Raw genomic sequence first — 25,687 nt, 5'->3', positions numbered from 1 at the left:
AGAAATATATATATATTTAAGTGTTAAGTATTTATATATATAATAATTAATACATTAATATATACAAATGTATATACATGTAAACATTTCTACATTTCTACATGCATGTGTGTGCATTTATCTACACAACGTTGTTATACAAAGTTCACACACACATATATGATGTAAAACTTTTATTCTGCTATAGATTAATCGTGATTAATTGTTATGCATCTCTATTAAAAATACAAGTCACTGTATGATTTATGGAGAAAAACAATATGTTCCTTGCAACCTTCCAATATTGTATTTGTTACCAGTTGCATACATAATTGTGTTTTATGTAGGGCTGTCAAAAGATTAATCGTGATTAATTGCATACAAAATAAAAGTTTGCATTTGCATAATATATTTGTGTGTGTATTGTATGTAATTATTATGTATTTATAAATACACACATACATGTATTAGATTAAAAATATAAGTTTTTATTTATTTATAATATAAAATATATCAAAATATAAATATATACATGTTAATGTTTCTTAAATACATACATGCATGTGTGTGTATTTATATACAAAATAATTACACACATTACACAAACTTTTATTATGTATGCGATTAATCACAATTAATCTTTTGACAGCCCTATTTTTATGTTACATCTTGTGTTGTTTTACTAATGTTTATAGCATTATTTATGCCACGTATTACCAGACCTGGCGGGTTTTTTTTACTGCAAAAACAACAGGTTTTTGAACAGTGTAAAAATTTGCATTCTCAAATCATGGTTAATTTTGCATGGGCAAGCACTTCTCACATTTTCCTAAGGAAATGTAAATATCTAAGGTTTCACACTGCAGTCTGGCCTTTTGATGACGCTTTTAATGGCTTGCAGTGTAAAAGCGACCAACTGGAATATAAAACGTGCAAACATGGCCTACTTATCAAGAGAAAAATCACAAGCGTTGGACCATGATAGGCCGTCCCTCACTCGTATTACAGACAACAGATGACTTCTGCTGAGATCTGGCAGTGAGATATCAAGCAGATCCACAGCTCTTGTTCATAGCTTGGTGTTACATTGCCGTGCTGCTGACCTTGAGTCTAAATGAAGCTACTGTAGCATAAACTACTGTAGCAGTAAGACTACGAAATGTTTATACCAAGCGACTTCATTCACCTCGACAGATCTGGACAATATCACAGCATTCAGATACTCGGCGCCTAAGGATCTGGGAGTGGCGGCTGTGCCAAAAATTTGCCAGTGGACTTACTCGTAGCTTTAAAGGTATCATTAATTGAGAAATTCAATATTTCTATAGTCAATATGTAAACACATTTGTACCTAAATGGTAGATATTAGAGCTTTTAAACTACCATCAAGTGACAGCTAGAGACCACAGGCATTTATTGCCGCCTGGCAGATCCTGTATCACACATCACTGCGAAAGCTTTTCCCAGTTATACTTAACTATGACAACAGAATATCTCACATAATGTGTGAATGAAGGAATGTGTTTTTGCGAATAAAAACGTGGCCGGTTTGATGATACCTGAGCAGTGTGCATTCGTGTATAGGCATTCGCTTCTGATGGCCCGTGTTGACTCTGGCAAGCAAAAAGGGGCGGGGACAAAATTCTCTCCACTTCCTGTCACGAGATGTGCCAAAGCGCTCGTTTAAGATTCTCACAGCAGCGATGACAGACTCGTAACATTGCCTAAATATTTTAACAGATGGGATCTCTTCTTTCTGCAAGTGATGAGAAGTGACAGGAGACTGAGAAAAAAACGTTTAAAAGCTCTTTGATGGATGAAGGAGGGCGGAAAGTTTAGTGAAATACTTAAGTAAAACAGCTGCCAGGTGTGACTGGAAAATCTGTAAATATAAAATGATTGGGAACGAATGAATAAATATGAAAACTGAAATTGACACATTTTCTATTTAAACTCTATACTGAAACATTTGAGGCGCTCAGATGCAAAAGCCACTAAACGGGTCATGGACCAAAACGGTTTGGCGAAATGAGAAATTCAAAAATCTTTAAAAAAACCTTGTTTTAAAAGCATGCATCAAGTATATTTCAATGCACATATTGTATTTATGTTGATATTATGCAATTAAAAAATTACATTTGCACCATTTTATGAAAGTTAAGACTGAATGGACCTGAAAATGTCAAATGGTGTAACCACCAATTGCGCCAAAAAAAAGAGAAATATTAAATATTTTATCCACCTTGATGGCATGTAAGGATAATCATCAAAAAATATATAATAATAATAATAAAATATCACACGAAAATACATTTTATTAGTTATTTCTAAATGTAAATTTTAATGTGTTTTTGAAATATTTGTCTGGACATATGCTGAAAACAGCTGTTTTCTGAAAAATCTTTGACAAATGATGTAAAAATGTATGTAAAAAAAAAATCATATTACACTAAACTAGATGACTATATTTTCCCCCCCACAATTTTATGAATACATTTTTATTGTCATTTAAAAAATACTAGTTACACCAATTGAAAAAGACCGGTTACACCACATTGACATTTTTGCAATTATCCCCCAAACATTTTTCAAAATTAAATAAAACCAGAAATTTCAGACTTGATCATCAAAAAAATCATGTATGCAAGTAATCTGCAAATTTATTTCGAAATTTTAACCCTTAACATTTAATTGAACCATTCGGACACAAAATAATTAACGTTACGTCATTGACCCAAAAACCAAATTTGTGAAAAGTGAGATAATGATATTAACCAAATACTCAAATATGTCAAATACTTTTGCTTCAAATACGCTTAATCCTTGCCATTCAGAAATGTTGGTTTGTTGGTAGAATCAATAAAAAGTTTAATAAATATTTTCTTATTTTCGAGAAAACATGTCAGACGCACTTAAGAGGGTTTTGCATTTAAGCTCTTCATTATTTCTTTGAACTGTGGTTTTCTTTCAAGTGCTAAAATGTATCAGAAAATTTAAATTCATTGTAAAACATTTGCTGTTATTATGCAGCTGTTTGCCAGTAACTTACTGTATATATAAATCTACTGTATTTTATTTACTGGCAATAGTTTGTAAATGAACATTAAACATTAACAAGTCTTTATATTTACAGAATAGAACTATAAAATAACATCCTCATGCAAAGCATTCTGGGAACCAGAAATCCTCATTAACCTTTTTCAGATTTTTTCCTTCAGATTTTGGTTCCCAGAATGCTTTGCATGAGGCTGTTATTTTATAGTTTTATCCTGTAAAGATAAAGACTCGTTAATGTTTAATTTTCATTTACAAACGGTTGCCAGTAAATAAAATACAGTAATCTACAGTAAATTACTGGCAACCACCTGGCAGTAATACTGTAATTTCTACAGAAAATTTTTACAGTATACCTTTCCTAACTCATTCCTTCGTTTATGTTTGTAGAACAAAAAAAGTACAAATTTACCACTAAAATACTGTATTAACACATTGTGAAGCACCTGTCAAAACAAATCAGCATAGACCAATTTCAGTGTCTAGTTTTGTGCAATGGTTTAAAAACCTCCCAAACGTCACAGCCTTATTTCAAGACTGTATAATCCCTCAATGTGTCCCTAAATAAATCTCAGGCCCCCATTGAGCAGAAGACAGGAGAGAGAGAGAGAGAGAAAGAAAGAGAGAGATGGTTTGCTTAGTTAGTGCTATGTTTGGCTCATTCTTCCCATCTGTCTCCCATCATAACAGAAGTCTCTCACCAGCAGAATTCAAAATGGAAACTTAAAACTCTCATAGTTGATTTGGAGTTTAAAACCGTACTGAGTGTGGTCTGTGCCAAGCGATGTATTGAAAATTTGCATGTGACATTTTCAATAAAGTCAGAAACATTGTGGGAAACACTAAGGACTGAATCTTAGACCATTTGGTTGACACGCACCAATATAAGATAGTCTGAAATGTGCTACAGTATAATGGCCGGTATCAGATCTTCACAAGACATGAATCATTGAAACATGTTTAGAAAACTTCATGGTTATTTAATAAGACAATATTTGGTTTCACCAACACACATCGCTGCAATCGCACTATCAAGTTTCTTATAAACAGAACACCGGAGTCTGAGCAGAGCTGTACACTTACAAACCAAACTGAGTCTGCACGAAAATGATAAACACACACCACACATTAACATAGTTTTGATGCATAAAACTTGTGCAGTTTCACAGGTTCTTCACAGTTGAGTTTTTAAACCCAAAAGATTGCAGCAATGGACCGGCCTGCAAAGTACTTTTAATAATAGCAACACTTTCATAACTTATGCATTAGAAAAGTGGTCATTCAAATGCACAATAGCCAAATTTATAAGCAAAACATGTCATGTTATGAATTAAGTGCTTACAACTAAACGCTTCCTTCATATTCTCTCACTAATATTATCCAGCAGATGCTGTTTATTAGAAAAACATCACGCTGCTTTCATCTCCTCAAGACGTAGCTTGAGGTAAGATGTTAAGTGCCATCATCACATCTCGTGGGATTGAACCTGCAACCCTTGTGTGCACAAAAATATTTTTAACTCTTTCCCCGCCAGCGTTTAAAAAAAATTGTCAGCCAGTGCCTGCATTTTTTGATTTTCACAAAAGTTTAATGGCTTTCAGAAAATGTTCTTCTATAAATATATAAACATACAGTATATCAAATAAACGGGAAAAACTCTGGTTAGAGATCAGATTCAGAAAGATAATCAAAACATACACAGAGTTTTTACTGTTTTTGGATCAGTGGATGCTTTAAGTTTGGTAAGACTGCCACCTTGTGGATAATAGCGGAAATAAGGTTTGCCATAATAACTTGTCAGGAAAGCGTTTTCTCTAAATTGACGAGATAACTTGTCAATGGCGGGGAAAGAGTTAAAAGTTTCAAACAATTCTCAGGTCTGCCATTGTTCAACAAACAGGTATTTCGACCCCAAGCTCGCAAATAGTAAAGATTGCAATTTTTTATTCTGCTAGAGGCACAGAAATGTCATTACTTTGAAACCCATGCAAGAGGTGCAAATATCAAGCTACAACCTCTTGCACATATTCTTCTTGCTCCTCCCCTTCATATTCATAGTTAATTTCTGCTCGTTCATACTCTAACCACCCCCCTTCGTACTCATCAAACCCCTCCCCTTCACATATTAGCTCCTCCCTTTCATACTCCAGTCCCTCCTCCTCCTCCTCATACTCAATCTCATCTTCTCTCTCAAGCTCGCCCTCTTCATCGTTACATTGCAGTCCATCCTCATCCACAGTCCCACTAGTTTCTTTCTCCTTAGCTGCTGCCAAATTAAGGGCGGAGTTCATTCTAAGTTTCTTGAGTATTCCGTGAATGACCGGATTGGCCGCCGCTGCAGCCGCGGCCGCCGCTTCCTCAGCCTCCTTTTCTGCTCGTTCCTTCGCATCTCTCCTTCTCTCTCTGGCTTGAAGGACCTCCTCGGCCCCCTCCCCGACAATTAACACCTCCTTCCCTACACGTGGCGGCTCCTTCACCGGGTTGTGGTCGTAGGAGAAGAGTCGCAGTGCGGGGAGGTGGTGCAAGTTCGGGAACTCCGATATCTTATTACGGTCCATGTCCAAAATCTCCAGCTGTTCCATCTTGAGGAGCACACGTGGAAACTCCTGAAAGCGGTTTCCATACAGCCAGAGACGCCTCAGGGACTCCATGCGCCACAGGTCAGAGGGCAGCGTGCGAAGGCGGTTGTCCCCAATCTGTAAGGAGCGCAGGTGGGGCAGGTCATACAACTGCTTGGGAAAGCACTGGAAGTAGTTGCTCTCCACCCAGAGACAGCGCAAGCCTCGTAGGTTCCTCATTTCTGGAGGCAGGCTCATCAACCTGTTGCTGCCCAGGTAGAGACACGTGAGGTTGGCCAGCTGGCACACCGACAAAGGAACGTCAGGAATCTTATTGAAGTCGAGTGCTAGTGTGCGCAAGCCCTGCAGCCGCGCGATGCCCTTGGGAACGTCTCGGAGACGATTTCCACAGACGTAGAGTTTTTCCAGGTACTGCAGTTCCAGAACTCTTCGAGGAAGGCGGCGAAACTTGTAGTAGCTCAGGTCCAGCACCGGGTCTCCGCTCGCCAAAAGCTCGTCGACCCCGAGAGGCAGCTCATCATCCTCAACGATTTCCTCTTCTTCCTCCTCTGCTTCTTCCTCGGCTTCTTCCTCTCCATCTCCCTTTTCTTTTTCCATCTTTTCCTCTTCTCCTTCATCCTGTTTTCGAGAGGAGTTGCCCATACCTTTGGCCGGCTGGCCCGGCGTCTGTCTGTGTGTGTCCTGAGTGTGTTTTTCAGGACGGGGTAAGAGGGTGAGGCGGTTTGTGGGGCTCGCCCCCCCTTCCCGTGTCAGTTTCACTCAGTAAGATTGACCCAGCAGTGACAGTGCCAGTAAAGCGACGCATGGTGCTGCAACCACAGGCGACTTCCTTACGGTTCCGATGCGGCAATGTCCAATGTCAGCAAACACAGCAATGACACCAGCAAAGAGCCATTGTGAAGCTATGTGTAGCTTTATCCAGTTAAGAAACACTTTTTCTTTATGAATAAAAAATTATAAACTGTGGAACAGGTAGTAATAATAATAGTAATAGTAGTAATAGTAGTAGTAGTAATAGTAGTAGTAGTTGTACAAATAGTTTGAACTGTAACAGAAATAATTCTTAATTTTGTCACTGTAGTGTAAACACAGTGTATATTTTTGTAAAGTTTACTTATAACAGTTCACAAATGACTCATTAAATAAAATGTTAAATGTTCGCTCGTTTCTAAGCCACTTAAAAATATAAAAATGTACAGTAAATGGTTGTCAAAGCAGCTGCTAAATATGTCCTCTCGTCGTAGTTTCCTATTTGTTGAAAAATATAATATTATTGGTTAAAATGTAGACTTTATGGACTTACAGTAAAGTCATAAACTTTTCAGTAACAGTCTGCAGTTGCAGATGCAGATGTGTGAACGCTGCTGCTGCCGTTGAGCCGTGTTCTCGCGTGCACGCGGCTTTCGTCCCGGCAGCTGATCCCGGGCTCGTGCTCTCGTGGTGACCTGGCCGGCGGCAATGTGAACCGAACCGATGATGCCGAACTGTGATAACTTCCGTCTGTGTGAAACGCGCAGATCCAAATCCCACACAAAACCCTTAGAGATGTGATCGTAAAGTTTCCAGCAGTGCTCGATTCATTCTGTCTGTTTCTCTCTTTTCTCTCTCTCTCTCTTTCTATCTGAGATCAAACCCGTCTCGCGTTACTCGCTCTCTCTCTCGGTTAGGAGCGTAAAGCGTTGCCACGGACCGTCTCTCTTCCATAGCAACCGAAACAGGGACATGAGAGTCACGTGGTCTGAGAGCGAGCGAGCGAGTGAGAGAGAGAGAAAGAGAGGCGGTCAAATTCCATTATCCCAATTTCTTGTTACGCAATAAGTTTATTCGTTTATTTATCAATTTATTTAGGTTAATGTAAATTTGCAAAACGATTTAACTTAGCATAATGATATTGGGAGGTTTTTATATTGGATTTATTGAAGGAATCCCTCCACAAAAAAATATGATGACATTTCTGTCAAAATTAACTTGTTCCAAACCACAAATGTCTCTGTTCTGCTGAACAATTTGTAATCTAGTAAGCACGAGCACCATTGACATCCATAGTATGAAAACATTGTATGAAAGTCAGTAGTGAAACAAAGCAAACATCAGCAAAACAAATAAATTATTCTTTTTTTTACCAACTTAAGAGTGAGTAAATGACATAATTTTCTTTTTTTAGGTGATTAACGAATGCATAAAAAATAAATCGATAAATATTTAAATAATGTGCCTTTTGAAATTAAAAAGAATAAAAAATATGAAAAGCAATGAAATAAAGGCTAAAAAAAAAGGAGTACGATTGTTGTTTTCAACCAACCAATTCACTGTAATACTATTTTATTATGTTGCTCGTGACGTAAGAAATGCATTAAAATGTAAAATAAATAAGTGTATTTTAAGAATTGCAAGTGAGAAATGAAGAAACTGAGTCTCAATATACAGTCTATGCAACATAGGCCTACTGTACCTAGTTACCCAGTAACACTACAATAACTGTCGTTAATATGTCATTATTATTATCTAACCTGTTATCCAGAGTGTATTTTAATTTAATCAGATTTAATGTACCAGAATGATTTATCTGTTAAGCCATATTTAATGTTTGTTAATAAAGTATGTATAAATATTACTATAAATGTATTGTAATTGTGAGCACTGATAAGTGTAAATGTGTAGACTCAGGTGATGCGTCAAAGTTCAGATCGGCTCTTCCACGGTGTCACTGCAGCACGCCCCCTCTAGCGGTCAGATGACGTCACAGACCCTATGGACCTGACCATGATGTGCTGATACAGGTATATCTTTGCTGAAGACTAAAAGCTTTAGTAGTATTTCTTTTGAGGTCAATATGACATTTAAGTGCCACACACAAATACATGCACATGCATGTACAACTTTATACTGACTTTGCAGTTTTGTGAGAAATGGCATGTGTTGTTGTCCCAATAAATTATTTAAACACTTTACTGTTAAACTATTTTTAACGTTGAACTATGGCTTTATTGTAGCAAACTGAAATAAAAAGTGTTCATCTATGATTTTAGATGATCATTCGTAAGTATGCATCAATTTTATAATATCATATTATGAGCTTTATCACTGAATTTAATGCCTGATCGTGAGAGATGTTATACAAACTAGTGTGACAGTGGTCAGCAAAACTGTAAATAAACACTAAGTCTGTGATGTTTTCTTTAGAAAAAAGTCCAAAGGTTACCTTTCATCTAAAATGTATGTTTAACAGTCACATCATTGCATTAAAACAGTCTGCACCTTTAAATCCTCTATCTAAAGAAAACAAGAAATGCATGTGTTTTGCCTGTTTTTGCTAGATACCAAGAATTCAGAGCTGATTGGTGCTATATTATGGCATTTTGGTGCTATATTATGTGTATTATTTCCTGATATAAAACAAACATGGAAAATTATGAATTATTATGGATATGTTTTTCCATTCACTTACCTTTATTCATTTATCATCATTTATTTTTCTTCATTTACCATAATTAATAATTTTACATTGTGTAATGTTACTCAAACGAAACACCATTAGGGTTAAATAAAATATTGCGCGCAACATTAAACAAAAACAGTTTATTTTATTACATTTTTATTGATTGATTTATTACCATTTTTTAGATTCGTATAGCATTTGAAGTACAAATCAAAATTTTCACTGTATGTAATAATAACTTACAGTTAACGGTTCATGTGTTTTTAACACTAGTCACATTGTTTTACAGTTTCCGCACTTTACAGTTTCTCAGCAGCACCGACTGACGGACTCGAACTGAAGTAAACTTCTCTTTATCTCCGTCCATGCCCCTCCCACCCAGAGATCGTTCTCTATTCCTATTGGCTGATCTTTCATGAGTCTGGCTCGCAGCTGTCGCTGATTGGACGATGGCACTCGAATGATCTCTTCGGAATTCAGCAGCAGTACAGAAGTGATGCAGATTGACTGTATAAGACCGCACGAGCCCTTCCTCAGCCTCCTTTACCCATCACACATAACCTGCATGAGTACTGTGTGATAATCGCGCCTGTGGAGACGGTGAGTCAATTATTTATTGATTATACTTTACGCATTTATACATTTGCATAGGTATGTATTATTAAGTGTCATCGTAATATTAAAAATTTGATTATTCGTTTTAAAACGCGTGTAAGATCTAGTTTATAATGTATCGAGCCGTTTTTCTTTGTGCACATAGTCCGGATTATTTTGCATGTGATTTTGCATTGTAAGGAACGTGTGTTTAAGCACGACCCCTTGTGCATAATGAATGAGATTATGTGAGCTTTCATTGTGTCGCTCCTAACAAAAGGCAAGGGTTGCATTTCACTTTGAAAAATGAAAATGGGCTGTCTGTTACATTATTAGTTATTTCTACCTTGCCTTAGCCTAAAAATTATGTTTGGTGATGCAACCTAATGTATTCAGATTGATTCGATGATAATAAATGATAGTTTTCATCTGTAAAGTGGCTACAACATGATGTCATTCATACAGTGTAACAGGTTTGTGCAGATGTAAGCCAACCACACTGCAAAAAATGACTTTCTTACTTAGCATTTTTATCTTGTTTTCAGTTCAAATATCTAAACATTCTTAAATTAAGATGCATTTTCTTGATGACCAAAATGACCCAAGAAAATAAGTTTAGTTTTTAGACCAAAAATATCAAATGTAAGTCATTTTGTGCATAAAACAAGAAAAAAAATCTGCCAATTGGGTAAGCAAAAAAATCTTGAACATTTTTCTTAAACACTAAATTCAAGAAAAATTGGCTTACCCCATTGGCAGATTTTTTTTTGCTTGTTTTATGCACAAAATCACTTAAATTTAATATTTTTGGTCTAAAAACTAGACTTATTTTCTTGGGTCGTTTTGCTCATCAAGAAAAAGCATCTTAATTTAAGAATTTTTAGATATTTTTACTGAAAACAAGACAAAAATTAAAAAAAACTTTTTTTCTTGAAAATAATTTTTTGCAGTACAGTTTTCAGGATTTAGGTTTAGTGACAGACCGATATATTGCAATGCAGATGCCGATATATCGACCGATATGTGGATTATTATTTTTTTGTCATTGACTGATACATTTTTTCAATCAACCAATGCATTTCTCTATTACTTAAATTTGTTGTTTGTAATGAAAAGACACAGTTTGACTCCATGTAAAGCCAAAATCTGACAGACAGTAAAATGGCCAATCATTATTGACTTTTTAAAGGTGCAGTGTATAAATTTTTGCAGCATCTAGTGGTGAGGTTACGCATTGCAACCAACGGCTCAGTCCACTCCTCACCCCTCGCTTTTGAAACCCATAGAAAATCTAAGTTAGCCGCCACCAGACAAACATGTCATCATCGAAGAAAACTTAGTGAAAAGTTTGTCCGTTAAGAGCTTCTGTAGAAACTTGGCGGCACAAAATGGTGACTTCCACATAAGGGGACCCTCGGTGTATGTAGATAAAAACATCTCATTCTAAGGTAATAAAAACATAACGGTTCATTATGAAAGGTCTTTATACACCCCTGATCATGTAGTTTTGTATAATATTTTGCATTTATGTCAAGAGATCCTTCTAAAAATTACACACTGCATCTTTAACATGACGTTATGTTGTCTCACACACAACACCACACTAGATCAACACACATTTATTCAAACAGTACCGTTAAATGTCAGATCCACATTAATTATGTCTCCTAAATATGTTTTAAATACTTTAAAAGGGTACATTAAGAAATTTTATGCATAACAAATGTTTATTTAGTTTCAACAATGTTGTGTTTGTCTCTTATTTACCGTAATTACATTTGCGTTATCGGCCTCATATTTGCCAATTGGCCATACAGCTTTCTTAATATCAATGTTGGCATCGGCCATTAACTCTTTTCCCGTCAATTAAGAGAAAACGCTTCCCTGACAATTTTTTTACGGTAATCTATAATTCCTCTATTATCCACTAGATGGCGCGCTTTATAAAAATTGAAGCATTAAGTAATTCAACAACAGCGTAAACTCTGTGTATGTTTTGATCAACATTCTGAATCTGATCTCTAACTAAATTTGCGATTATTTCATCTTCTTGCTCAAAATTGTGTATTTTTGAAGACACCTACCCATATTGGAGAGGTGATAAAACGAGATCAAATGAAGATAAGATTAAACTTTTTACCGTTTTGTTTGTTTAAAAGCAGAGGGTCTGTTCTTTCATTTGATATATTGTATGTTTATATATTTAAAGATCAAAAAATTCCTGGAAAGCATTTTGTGAAACTTTTGTGAAAATCACAAAAATGCTGGCGGACAACTTTAAATAAAAGCTGGCGGGGAATTTTGGATTGTTATGCATTAATATGCATTTCCTTTAAATGCAGTGAAGAAGAAAATCTTGGAGTTTTGAGTGATGGGCGGTGGAGGTCAGCAGACGGACCGGGCCTCCGGTACCGAGCACAGGTTCGGCACTTACACCTGGGAAGAAGTTCAGAAACACACGAAGCGCGGAGATCAATGGATCGTGGTGGATAGGAAGGTTTATAATGTGAGTCAATGGGTGAAGAGACATCCTGGAGGACTGAGGATTATTGGACATTATGCTGGAGAAGATGCGACGGTAAAACACTTAATAGATTTGCAATAAATAACATATTATGTTCTTTAAAACTAGTGAACTGCTTACCTACAATTGATAATATTTTTAAGCATTCTTTGTGCATCATGCAAACAAAAAATAAAATATACATTTAAAGTCATATGACTTTTATAAATTATAATTGTATACAGAATAGAAATCGATTTCTGGACATTCTTTGTGCACAGTGCAAAAACTTCTGAGATCATATAATATTATTAATTTGTAATTTTATGCAGACTAGATAGATGAAAAAAAAAGGCTGTGTCTTCAAACCTAGAAAGCTGCCTAGTAGCTATGATTCTGTATAGAACAAAAATTAACATTAAAGTTTATATTAAATTAAATATTAAACATATGCAAAATATAAAATGCATCAAAGTACATAAATATTATACAGAATACTGAAAAGCAATGGCTGTGACTTTAAACCCTGTTTAAAGCTGTAGACAGCATTTGTGGGAATCATATTTTAGTTGTGCCATGTAATGATGTCTAGGTAGGCAGCTAACTTCTGAGACACCATTAACAAAATTCGTGAATTGGTTTTCGTGATTCAAGAATCTGTTTGTTTCAATGTTGATGTAAATGTTTCAGGATATGATAATATCGAGATAATCTGTGTTTTATCTCGTGGGATAGGAGGCATTTACAGCGTTTCACCCAGACCTCAAAATGGTGAGGAAATATATGAAACCGCTGTTAATCGGCGAGCTGGAGGCGTCTGAACCCAGTCAAGATGGACAGAAGAACGTAAGTATAACCAGTTAAACCAGTACCTTAATCCTGATCCTACACAGAACCATAACACCTGATTATTACTGTTATACATCAATTTAATGCCTGTACAATATACAGTAACAATATTCATGATATAAAAATAGAGAAAGTTTAATCCTTATATTTAAGTAATAGTCTCATTGTTATATTCTGCTGACTATAAGTAACACAGCGCACAGACGCAAAGCGGCGTTACACTGGACTCAATTATTTTGTTTATACCAGGGTTACCACAGACATTGCTCTCGTGGTTATTTTTAGGCATTTAGACAGGTCAGGTGTGCTTTTATTGAAAAAAAAATGCATATGTTTCTCAACCAATCAGAATAAAGCGTTCAACAGCCCTGTGGTATAAGTATAAGTATAGGCTACTTTGAATTTAGTGTTTAAGAAAAATGTTCAAGTTTTTTTTCCTTTATGCACAAAATCACTTACATTTGATATTTTTGGTCTAAAAACTAGACTTTTTTTCTTGGGTCGTTTTGCTCATCAAGAAAAAGCATCTAAATTTAAGAATTTTCTTGGATTTTTTTACAAGACAAAAACACTAAGAATTTTTTTTCTTGAAAATAATTTTTTGTAATGTAAACACTAAATAAATAAAAAAAATCAAGAAAAATTTGCTTACCCCATTTGGCAGATTTTTTCTTGTTTTATGCACAAAATCATTTAAATTGTATATTTTTGGTCTAAAAACTAAACTTATTTTCTTGGGTCGTTTTGCTCATCAAGAAAAAGCATCTTAATTTAAGAATTTTTAGATTTTTTTTAAACAAGACAAAAACACTAAAAAATTTTTTCTTGAAAATCATTTTTTGCAGTTTAAACAATTAGCTTACCCGACTAGCAGATTTTTTTCTTGTTTTATGCACAAAATCACTTAAATTCGATATTTTTGATCTAAAAACTAGACTTATTTTCTTGGTTCATTTTGCTCATCAAGAAAAAGCATCTTAATTTAAGAATTTTTAGATATTTTTTTTTTTTTAAAACAAGACAAAAATACTAAGATTTCTTTTCTTGAAAATCATTTTTTGCAGTGTAGGTGTAGAGTTAAGGTTAGTAAAACAAGTCAATATGAATTTGCAAAATTACTTATAGTCTGTTAAGTGATCATCACAATAAAAATGAAGCAGATATTATTCAAACGTCACTAATATGCTTTTTTTTAGAGTTTGTTGCTATGTAAGAGCAATGTTTTCTATAGTCAACAGAAAGTCAAAGTGGCCTTTCATGATAGCGTGATACTGAAGCATTTGTTTATGACTCAGTTTCTGGTTAGATTCACATGAACTTGTGAGTCACCTAGTTTGGTTCTAGGAGTTCCACCAAGACGTTATGCCAAAAAGGAACACCTGGTGGACATTTTTGACCCTGACTGTGAAAACTCAGCTACTGTTTTCTACAAAATAAATCATCCTACATGTAAAGAACATTGTGTGAAAATATAACCTTGATATCTTTAGTATTGAGTATGAGTAAGATCATGTCAATGAGTGAAATGAAACGCTGATGCTTTAAATCTCTTCATTAGATTATGACACTTTAACCTGGATTCACAATTTTTTGGGGTCATTCATGTAGTTTATGTGACCTGCAGACCAACACATTTTCTACTGTCCACTTGACCTGGCTGTAAATCTGCCCCACAGACACCCAAATAACAGCTTATTGATTTTACTTTGACATTGAACTCATGTCCACATCATCATGTTACAGGCTGACCTGTTCCATCAAATATTGTTAAAAAAAAACTAAAGTCAATTATATGATATGGTTTTTTTTAAGAACTTTAAGCAGTGAAAGAAAACAACAAATAATTGACACTTTTACCAAAGAAAATTCACAGTTGTGACCCTGGATCACAAAACAGTCATAAGGGTCAATTTTATGAAATTGAGATTTATACATCATTGAATAAATGTGACACGTGCTGGCTAAATTTGTCAGAATGAGCAAATTTTCAAAAATGAGTTATTTTTATTTTGACATTCTCTATTAAAACACTTTAAAAATATATATGATTTGTTGGAATCTGACAAAAAAATGACATATCTACACGTGTTTAAAGTTGATAGAGTCAGCAAAGTCAAGTTTAAGAAAAATCCAGTTAAAGATTTTTGAAGGGTCAAATTTAGCACCAGAAAAAATTCAAAAACTATATCAATACACTGCAAAAAATGATTTTCTTAGTATTTTTGTCTTGTTTTCAGTAGAAATATCTAAAAATTCTTAAATCAAGATGTATTTTCTTGATGAACAAAATTACCTAAGAAAATAATACTAGTTTTTAGATAAAAAATATACATTTTAAGTGAATTTGTGCTTAAAACAAGGAAAATATCTGTCAATGGGGTGAAATCTTATTTCACAATTTTTTTCTCACCCCATTGGCAGATAATTTTGCTTGTTTTCAGAACAATTTCACTTAAATTTGATATTTTTGGTCTACAAACTAGACTTATTTTCTTGGGTTGTTTTTCTCATCAAGAAAAAGCATCTTAATTTAAGAATTTTTAGATATTTTTACTGAAAACAAGACAAAAATACTAAGAACATTTTTTGCCGCGCTTTTTTATATATTTGTGGTAAGAAATTTACCAAATTTCTTTATTGAACTATCTTTACTTATCAAAAATTTGGCACATACAATACCGTATTTCAGAGGTCTTCAACCTTCTTCAGGCCAAGGACCCCTTAATCGATAAAGAGGCGAAGCAGGGACCCCCAGTGCATGTATCAAATTAAGACTGGGTTTACATCTTTTGTTATGATGGTTACATTACATAAATATTAAAATAATCATTTTGATATACACAGTCTCATACTGTTAACATAATACATAACATTTGACATTTACTGAATAGATATTAATGTGGAAACCTTCATTTTTATCAAATCTGAATTAGTTGATTAATGCATTTTGTTGGATGCCTAATTCATTTTTTTATTGAAACATTATTTGGAGGACCCCTGATAATACCACCAGGGACCCCCAAAGGGCCCTGGACCCCATTGTTGAAGACCCTGCTGTATATTGTTGGCTATTGCTATAAATATACCCGTGCAAACGAGGACTATTCAAGAGTATCTGTTCTGTTCACACTGAGTCCATGACCAGGAACTGAATTCACTCTTACACATTTCCTAAACCCATGAATCACAAAGGATTTTTCCCCCCAGGCTGCTCTTGTTGAAGATTTTCGGGCCTTGCGTGAGCGTTTGGAAGCTGAGGGTTGCTTTAAAACTCAGCCGCTGTTCTTCATCTTACATCTGGGTCACATTCTGCTTTTGGAGGCCATTGCTCTGCTTATGTTGTGGTACTTCGGGACCGGCTGGATCAACACGGCATTGATTGCTGTCTTACTGAGTACAGCACAGGTATGATGGACTATTATAAATCTGAAAAGAGAAACTGCTGGGGTCACCATCAGACCAACAGTGAAAATCTTGCTGGTTTATTCTTGCAATAGCAGGAAAGACATCAACTTGCAATAGTGTATGTTGTTGTTGTTTTACTGTTTGTTGGTAAGTTGATGTTGTTTGTCTTTATAGTCTCAGGCTGGTTGGCTGCAGCATGACTTTGGTCATCTGTCCGTGTTTAAAAAATCAAAATGGGATCACTTATTGCACAAGTTTATCATCGGACAGTTGAAGGTATGAAAACATGAGAGATCCACAAATGTTATTTTACCAAAATATTTAGTTTCCTGTTGTCATTGGCATTGATTCTTGTGTGTGTGTACACAGGGCGCGTCTGCCTGCTGGTGGAATCATCGTCACTTCCAGCATCACGCTAAACCAAACATATTCAAGAAAGATCCAGACGTTAACATGCTGAACGCATTTGTGGTGGGAAATGTTCAGCCTGTGGAGGTATTGACGCACCATCATTCATATACTGTATGAAGAAAACATATTCACATATCTCACCGGACACTTACTCTCTTTCTCTTTGACAGTACGGGATTAAAAAGATCAAACATCTGCCCTACAATTATCAGCACAAGTATTTCTTCTTCAGTAAGTCAAAGATGTTGTCAATCATTTCTAAAGGAACAGGGATTCTTTTATTATAAATATTAGAAATGTATTGCTGAAGCACGCCACAAAGACTGTAAACTATGTAGTACTGAATTGCAGAGTTAGATCATTAACTCTTTCCCCACCATTGATGAGTTATCTCGTCAATTAAGAGAAAATATTTGCATAAAAAATGTGTTTCTGAAGATTTTTTTTATGTTAATCTTCAATACCGCGATTATCCACTAGATTACCCAATTTATGAATAAACTTAAGCTAAAATGTTATTTACAAATTTTATACTCTGTGTATGTTTTGATAATCGTTTTGAATCTGATCTCTAACAAAATTCCTTCACAAAAATGCAATTATTTCAGCTTTTTGTTAAAAAATTTGTTTTTTTAAAGAAAATACCTATATTTAAGAGTTTATAAGCAAAGAAAAAATATAGATACCCTGTAGCATGAAACATGTTTTTCCTGTTGTGTTTTTTTGTTTGAAAGCAGAGGGTCTGGTCTTTTATTTGATATATTTGTATGTTTATATATTTTTAGAAGAAAATTTTTCTGGAAGAGCATTTTGTGAAACTTTTGAGAAAATCACAAATAAATGTTGGCGGGCAACTGTTCAAAAAATTGCTGGCGGGGAATGAGTTAAGCAGTTTTTCACCATTTCTGAGTTCAGGATTATTTGGGAGGGGCTAAAAAGGTGGCTAGATGACACACTGGAGTCACTGAGCATGGCTCCGCCCCTTACACAACGGGACTATCCATCAGGTTTTAGCAGTATTTGAAAGTTAAGAGAGATGGCAGATTTCAGTGCCGACAGTGGACACTGAAGATAATCCTGCCAATTTTTCCAATATTTTGATAACTTATTTTATCTATTCAGCCTTTTTCGTCATTCAAATTTGGTTTGGTGGTTAATATCACATTTTTCTGTGGTGTGGCAAACTGTGAGCACTTTTAATATCAGACATTACATGGAGTTTAAAACATGTCAGCATTTGCCCTAATTTAAAATAGGGTCATGTAGAGATGAAAATGTCACTAAAATTAATAAAATGCACCAAAAAAATCAATAGATTATCAAGCCATACATTGACCCTGTATGTTGTTCTTAATTTTATAACATGATAGAGTAATATTACACTAGCAAGGGCACTAGACACAACAGCGGCAGCATTTTTTATGATTTAAAAAAAAGTTTAATTCCTTCCAGAAAATGTTTCATCCTAGATTTATTTGTTTCTTCAAAAATACCAAATTTTGAGCAAAAAGCTGAGATAATTGCATTTTTGTAAAGGACTTTTATTAGAGATCCGATTTAGAGTGATGATCAAAACATACACAGAGTCTTTACTATTTGCCCTAAGGGGATACTTCCGGATTGGGTAAGAGCACCACCTGGTGGATAGTAGCGGAAATATGGATTGCCGGAAAAACTTGTAATTGACAATGGAAGCGTTTTCTCTTAATTGAGTTAAAACATTAATCTTATAACATTATTTATACATTTGTAATTTGTAAATGCATTCATGCCCATCTGAGCTGCATGTTTCCATCACCGTAATCTTATGCGCATTTTGAAGTATCGCATTAAAAACAATTGATGAAAATGGCAAATTTTGAATAAAAATCCCTTAAAGGTGAAGTGCACGATTTCTGAAAAAGCTTTGGAAAAGGGAGTTGGGCCAACTACCAAAACACACTTGTAGCATCGTTGCCTGGGTTGCGTATGTGTGGGGCAGGTCTATCAAAAGAAAGTTCAGATTTCATTGGGCTAGGGGCGTGCTTGTTTAGGTAATTTCAAATGTCAACATTGACGTTCAGAGATCATTGACCCTGACTTTAATTCGCAAAAAAGTTTTGACACTCGCTTGAGGTGGTTTTTGATTTATGCAAAAAAGAGTAAATGAAAACAATGGAAGATGGAAATGCATTTGTCGAATAAATTCTTACGTAGCGAACATTAAACCCATGTGACTGATCGTCTAGCTGTATAAGCTGACGTTGTCTTTCCCATATGCAGTATGAGGCTCGACGTCATCGCAATGCCCTTGCTGCAAAAATGCTGCATTTCTTCTTTTGTGCAAGCATTTGGCAATTACAAGATGCACTGCTAATAAATTAATTACTTACCGAATCGTGACTATGCAGTCATGTTTACATTTTCCAAGCGTTCCTTGTTTTGTTTACGTTACCAAACCCATGTCATTCGCTCGAACAACTTGATGGAAACGCACCTAATTCACATTTGTTTGTTTTCCTTTTTTTTGCGAATTTCGAAAATATTTGCTTTACATTTGGATTGAAACCCAGCTAGTGATACAGATACAGTCTTCTTCCTAAATGATTGATGTGTTTCTGATGTTGAATTTCTGTTCTCTTCTCAGTTGGACCGCCTCTGCTCATCCCAGTGTATTTTCAGTTCCAGATTATTCACAACATGATCTCGCATGGTCTTTGGGTGGTAGGTTGCCATGACAACTATTTTTATTTCAAGGCTGAACGAGTAGTGCTGCTATTAAAATAAGATGAGAAGGAGCGAGTCTTCTTTCCTAATCTTATCTGTTTTTCTGCTCTTATCTGCTTTAGGACCTTCTTTGGTGTATAAGTTACTACATTCGATACCTCTTGTGTTACTCACAGTTCTACGGTCTGTTTGGAGCCGTGTTGCTGTTTAATGTCGTGAGGTACGACAGACCATTGAGTCTTTACATGTTTATTCAAGTCTTCATTTCAGAGAGTTGCAGTATATAAATTATTTACTTGCACAATGCTGTTACTATGTTTTTTTTGTGTATGATGCTACGGCAATGTCATGGATTTTTAGACCACTGAATGTGTCTTTGTATTGGGCTTCAGGATCATAGAGAGTCATTGGTTTGTCTGGGTGACCCAGATGAGTCACATCCCTATGGACATCGACTATGAGAAAAATCACGACTGGTTCAACATGCAGGTATATCTTCAATCTACAGTACATGTCAGTGCATGAGGCGTTCAGCTAAGTGTGATGGATTATGATGATTTATTTGTTTCGTTTAGCTGGATGCAACCTGTAACATTGAGCCGTCCTTCTTCAATGATTGGTTCAGTGGACACCTCAACTTTCAGATCGAGCACCAGTAAGTATCTGGACCTTTATGTGCATATATATATCAGACATGGGGACTTGTGACTTGGTGACTTGGACTCGAGTCGACTCGAGTCGCTATTTTTGTGACTTGTGACTTGACTTGACAAAAAATAAAATACTTGAGACTTGACTCGGACTTGGAAGTTAAAGGCTCGGTACTTGACTTGACTTTAGACACGATGACTTGAATGACTTGAGTGTTAATCACATCATGTTTTCAGTTTAAATATAAAATATATAAATTATTTAAAAAAATAAAGTCGACCCAGCTGGAGCGCAGGCTGAGAATGATGTTGTCATGACTGAATCACGACACTATCATTCGCCATGCCCTCTCGTACCTTACGCACACCACGCCCACTTAGATCAGATATTAACATGTCAGCCGGAGGGGTACGGAGGGTCATCGCTTTTAGCTTCAACAAGATGGCAAAAGACGAACATTGCATTGCAAGACATGCAACATTAAAATCACAGGCAGCCAAATATATATATATTTATAGTCTATTTGGGTAAGCAAAAAGATTTTACTTTTTTCTTAAACACTTAATTCAAAAAAATTTTTTTTAGCCCATTGGCAGATATTTTGCTTGTTTCAAGCACAAATTTACCGAGCCCCTAAGGTGACATTGGAGTAAAAAAAATCAAAAGTTTAGTTTCATGTGCTCACGTGAAATGTGCAGAATTTTTTTTTAAAGTTTAGTTTCGCGTGCTCTTGTGAAACTATCGCGCGCTCACGTGAAACTATTGCGCGGTCACGTAAAACTATCGCGCACGCACGTGAAACTTTCAATTTCACGTGCACGCGCGATAGTTTCACTTGAGCACGCAATAGTTTCACGTAAGTAGCGAAACTAAACTTAAAAAAATTAATCTGCACATGAAGGTTTTGCGTGAGCACATGAAAGTTTCACGTGAGCACATGAAACTAAACTTTATTTAATTTTTGCTCCATAGAGGCTCTGTACAAATTCACTTAAATGTTTTTTTTGTCTGAAAACTAAACTTTTTTTCTTAGGTAATTTTGCTTATCAAGAAAAAAATTTTGATTGAAATTTTTATATATATATATATATATATATATACTAAACATATAGTGATTTTGTGCATAAAACAAGCAAAAAAAAAAAATCTGCCAATGGGGTAAGCAAAAAAAATCTTGAACATTTTTCTTAAACACTAAATTCAAGAAAAATTTGCTTACTCCATTGGCAAATTTTTTATTTTATTTTTTGCTTGTTTTATGCACAAAATCACTATATGTTTACTATAAATATCTAATTTAGTGTTTAAGAAAAATGTTCAAGATCGTTTTGCTTACCCCATTGACAGATTTTTTCGCTTGTTTTAAGCCTGAAAAAGCATCTTAATTTAAGAATTTTTTTACAAGACAAAAAACAAGACAAAAATACTAAGAATTTTTTTTCTTGAAAATAATTTTTTTGCAGTGAAAGCTAATGGTTTTTTTTTCTTAAACACTTAATTCAAGAAAATGTTTTTTAGCACATTGGCAGATTTTTTTGCTTGTTTTATGCACAAAATCACTTAAATTTGATATTTTTGGTCTAAAAACTAGACTATTTTCTTGGGAAGTTTTACTGATCAAGAAAAAGCATTTTTTTTAAGAATGTTTAGTATTTTTGTCTTGTTTTCAGTAAAAATATCTAAGAATATTTTTTTCTTGAAAATAATTTTTTGCAGTGCACATCTTGCAAAATGGTCTATAGTAAGAATTTGTGCCATGATATCTGGTTTGTTCTTTTTCAGTCTTTTCCCCACAATGCCCAGACACAACTACTGGCGTGCCGCCCCTCACGTCCGGGCTTTATGTGACAAATACGGAGTAACGTACATCGAGAAGAGCTTGTCCAGGGCCCTTGCAGATGTTGTGAAGTATGATTCAAACTTTGAAGTTTTTCTGAAGAAAAATTTATAGATGTTCCCCTAAGAGGATTAAATGTTTAATTGTTTGCCACCAGCTGTAACAACAAATGCTAAAAAATTGGCCAAATTATAACTATGACTGACGAACAGAGAAAGTTGTGGTGCCAAAAGAATGCATACCAAATAGATCAAAATCATATAATAATCAATAAATAAAAAAGTGCAGTGGTTTAGCCAAGCCAGCCCAAGTCAGCAGCTCCGGTGTGGATCCGGCCCGGAGCCGTCTGCTGTCCGGGAGAATGCACTTTTGTGCTTTTTGTGTATTTTTGGCCTTTTCATAAAAATTTTGGATGTGTGCAGATTTAATTTTTCTTTAAGTTAAATCCGCAGAGACTTTTTGCAAAGAAACAATCACAAATTCTTTAATTCTTCTGCTTTCAGGTCTTTGGAAAAATCTGGAGAACTTTGGCTGGACGCTTACCTCAACAAATAACTCAAGATTTACATCATAAACATTTCCTTTTCATTTAAACTTTATCAAACAATCAGAACGAGCGATTTAGATCCATTTGAATGGACTGACTGAAAAAAGTCTTACTAAACATTTAGTCAATCAAGTTCCCTTGAATGATGTTAAGCACTTTCCTTTTTGATATTGTGTTTTGTGGGATTGCTATGTAATTTTGGCACTTTGAATGTGAATAAAGGTGGTCTTGAAAGTCCATGTACGTGCAGGTAAATGTGATCGGTGGTTTATGCGAGAGACACAGAATTTTGTGAGGCACAATCTTTAGCGCTAATATTTTTATTTCTCAAATTTACAATACAATGATTTATTTTTTATAAATAACATTTGGACAAAAACTACTGTAGCAGAGGGTAATACTAAGAGGCTTAATGTGACTACTAATTTGCATTGGAAAAGAATTGACTTAACTGATTAAACCTAACCTGTGCATTCACACTAAACATGACTGCTTGCTTATTTTTTGTTAACTAGCTCTGTTTTGATTGCACTTCCCACTAAACGTCCTTCGTAAGATGCATTGAAAACATGTTGGCAGACTATAAACTATAGAAAGGCAGATAAATGTACTGTTCATGCTTCATTCATACATGATAATGATCAGCATCAGAACATGCATGTTGAGATTAGATGAAGCAGGTTATTTACATACGCAGCAATGATGTATTTCTCCTCGATACAGACTTATCGGATACGTCATATAGTACATACAATACAACTTAAAACATTCACTCTGTTTATAGACACAACTTCTGTCACTCAATCTCCACCTGTCAATATTGTAATGTTTTCATAGTGATGGGAAACAAAGCTTTGAATCAATTGAATCGAAAAAAGATTCACTGTTTCGAATCAACCAAATAACACCTAAATATGGCGCCACATGCTGGGGAAAATGTTGTAAAAGCAACAAGATCTCAATCCAAACATTTTACACTTTTTACACAATAATTGCAAAATATGTTTTCAGGAAAAATAAATTATTAACTTAAAGTTGTATTTTGTGTTTTTAGTTTTATTTAGGCAAACAGATCACTTTAACCCCCATTTTAATTATGCACATGCTTGTCATTAAATCTGTCTAGAAACAAAAAGTAGACAAAATGGTGGCTTTATCAGTCAAAAGGATGTTTTATGAACTGACCAGAGTTCACCTAAACCATATTGTGATCAACTCCCCCTAGTGGTGAAATGTTTCGAAACCGTTATGACGTGATGAACCGCTGATTCGAAACAAAAGATTCGTAAATGTTTCGAGGCTTCATGAAGCAGTGCTTCGAAATCACCCATCACTATGTTTTCATGCAGTAGGCCGTGTGTCCACCAAAGTGTATTTTTCAATTGTTTGCTATGGGAGTGACGCATTTTTTAAAGATGCTGGCAATGTGCTGAGCGTTTATTCCAGGTTGACCCGATTTTTACTGGTCGTTGGAGTTTAAAAATGTTCAAATTTGAAAAAAGCGCTAGGCTCATCTGTACCACTTTTCACTTAGCCATCCAATCACGGTAGAGGAGGGGCGGGACAACAACTACACCGACAACTGGCGCATCGTACAACGGCTAATAAACAAAACAAGCAGTGTCCCAAATGAGACTATAAACTATATAATCTCACCCGTCTAGTGTATGAATTTTCGAAGAGTAGTATCGTCCCAAATTGAACACTTAACTGTGAGTTCAATGATTTGCGCGAGTAGATTACATACAAAGTCAATGTAAAGACGCGATCAGACGCGTCCTCGCATGGGGTGATGCGAATGTAGGGTGGCCATTCGTGCCAGTTCCGCCGGACACGTCCCGAACATGTTTTCGGGTTCGTTCTCCGGAAGTTCGCGTTGCTCGACCGCATACGTCATCGAGGTTCTCACATTTCAGTTAAAATACATTAGAAAATTAAGATTTATTTCTTTTAAGACATACAATCATTGTAGTTTCATTCTTACCTTGAAATGTAACGGTTGCTTTTCTGAAATTAAACCTGAAATATTAAACCTTGATGACGTATGCGGTTGACCAACGCGACTTCCGGAGAACGAACCCGAAAACATGTTCAGGACGTGTCCGGCGGAACTGGCACGAATGGCCACCCTATGCGAATGATGCAATATGGGCGGCGCGTTTGCCGCGAAAACACGCGCTATTCGCCTAAATATAAAAATGTTCAACTCGAGCTAAAAAAACGCATGACACAAACTTAAATCCCCGCGAGCAATTTAGAGCGAGTAACATGTTGCCCCGTGTTTGGTGTGTACGTAGCATTAACGTTTTTCAATAACTGGAAGTATAAAATGTTTTTTCTGATGAGGGCAAATGACGATAAACATAAAAAAAAACGTATAAATCTGTTAATGTCATTGTTTTTCGTTTTTTTTACATGACTTAGTTAAGCATCAGACTGAGGTGTAACATGTAAAGCATGTAAACTTTGCCCTTATGGTATCTGATTGCCCCGCCTCTCTTTAATTACTTAACCCTTTGCGCAAAGCCGCGACCATTGAGTGCACAAAGTGTCAAATTTTCAATTGTTAATGAAGAATAGTGCACACGTGTGCGATTTGGGACGCACCATTTGAATGCTTCGGTGGACACATGGCCTAAGAGTTTATTTCATCAACATGGATAAGAAGATTTGGATGCCTTTGAATGTAGATAAATTACAATAAGGTCCGTACATACACTAAAAATACAAAGCACCAACAATAAATATACAATTAAAAAATATAATGGATTAGACGTTTGGTCGACAGCATGGCAGAATCTACACGTCATCTAAGTTCATTAAAGGGTGTTGTCGAGGACTTTGCAGCTAATCTTGCCAGGTGACGTTTGATTGACAGTCCCGTGAGCGTGCTCAGTCGGCGGAAGATTCGATTTTCTCTTGCCGTTTCTTCATAATTTCCTGGAGTTCAGATTCTCCTCGACTTTTCTGATAGAAAAAAGCAAATAATTGCTATTAGTAAATAAATGTACTGTTCACCATTAATATATATCGTATAATAGTGTTAAAATACTGTAATACAAGAAAGTCACCCTGTTTGTGAAGTCTCAATCTAATTATGAAGTTTGAGGTCTTACTCAGTCAATATTAAAGA

General features: G+C 35.4%; 3 protein-coding genes across 5 annotated transcripts in view; 1 reads left to right on the top strand and 2 right to left on the bottom strand.

Moving 5' to 3' along the window:
• Positions 1 to 3,397: 3,397 nt before the first annotated feature.
• LOC135768252 (uncharacterized) lies at positions 3,398 to 7,332 on the bottom strand. The gene has a single exon (XM_065277485.1). The coding sequence runs from the start codon at positions 6,252 to 6,254 to the stop codon at positions 5,037 to 5,039; it is 1,218 nt and encodes a 405-aa protein (XP_065133557.1). The 5' UTR covers positions 6,255 to 7,332; the 3' UTR covers positions 3,398 to 5,036.
• A 2,160-nt stretch (positions 7,333 to 9,492) lies between these two features.
• fads2 (fatty acid desaturase 2) lies at positions 9,493 to 23,038 on the top strand. Its single transcript, XM_065277484.2, has 13 exons — positions 9,493 to 9,651; positions 11,988 to 12,223; positions 12,884 to 12,994; positions 16,205 to 16,402; positions 16,577 to 16,678; positions 16,772 to 16,897; positions 16,984 to 17,044; positions 19,440 to 19,516; positions 19,642 to 19,739; positions 19,912 to 20,008; positions 20,095 to 20,174; positions 21,953 to 22,078; positions 22,511 to 23,038. The coding sequence occupies exons 2-13, from the start codon at positions 12,017 to 12,019 to the stop codon at positions 22,560 to 22,562; spliced, it is 1,335 nt and encodes a 444-aa protein (XP_065133556.1). The 5' UTR covers positions 9,493 to 9,651; positions 11,988 to 12,016; the 3' UTR covers positions 22,563 to 23,038.
• eps8l2 (EPS8 signaling adaptor L2) overlaps positions 22,867 to 25,687 on the bottom strand; it is a 44,440-nt gene continuing 41,619 nt past the window's right edge. For all 3 annotated transcript variants that reach the window (XM_065277481.2, XM_065277482.2, XM_065277483.2), the window contains one exon: positions 22,867 to 25,521. In XM_065277481.2, coding sequence (XP_065133553.1) covers positions 25,447 to 25,521 — 75 coding nt within the window. In that variant the 3' untranslated portion in view covers positions 22,867 to 25,446. The remainder of the gene's footprint in view (positions 25,522 to 25,687) is intronic.

This window comes from Paramisgurnus dabryanus, chromosome 23 (genome assembly GCF_030506205.2).
Source record: "Paramisgurnus dabryanus chromosome 23, PD_genome_1.1, whole genome shotgun sequence".
In the NCBI taxonomy this organism is placed as follows: domain Eukaryota; kingdom Metazoa; phylum Chordata; class Actinopteri; order Cypriniformes; family Cobitidae; genus Paramisgurnus; species Paramisgurnus dabryanus.
Note: the sequence above shows the minus strand (reverse complement) of the source record. Positions and strands in the feature narration are given on the sequence as shown.

What these genes read in the sequence shown, in the direction of transcription:
- LOC135768252 (XM_065277485.1), bottom strand. Translation starts at nt 6,254, where the DNA reads ATGGGCAACTCCTCTCGAAAACAGGATGAAGGAGAAGAGGAAAAGATG.
- fads2 (XM_065277484.2), top strand. Translation starts at nt 12,017, where the DNA reads ATGGGCGGTGGAGGTCAGCAGACGGACCGGGCCTCCGGTACCGAGCAC. An exon ending in GAAATGTTCAGCCTGTGGAG is followed by an intron (nt 16,898 to 16,983) that starts GTATTGACGCAC and finishes TCTCTTTGACAG; the next exon opens with TACGGGATTAAAAAGATCAA. An exon ending in ACGACTGGTTCAACATGCAG is followed by an intron (nt 20,009 to 20,094) that starts GTATATCTTCAA and finishes TGTTTCGTTTAG; the next exon opens with CTGGATGCAACCTGTAACAT.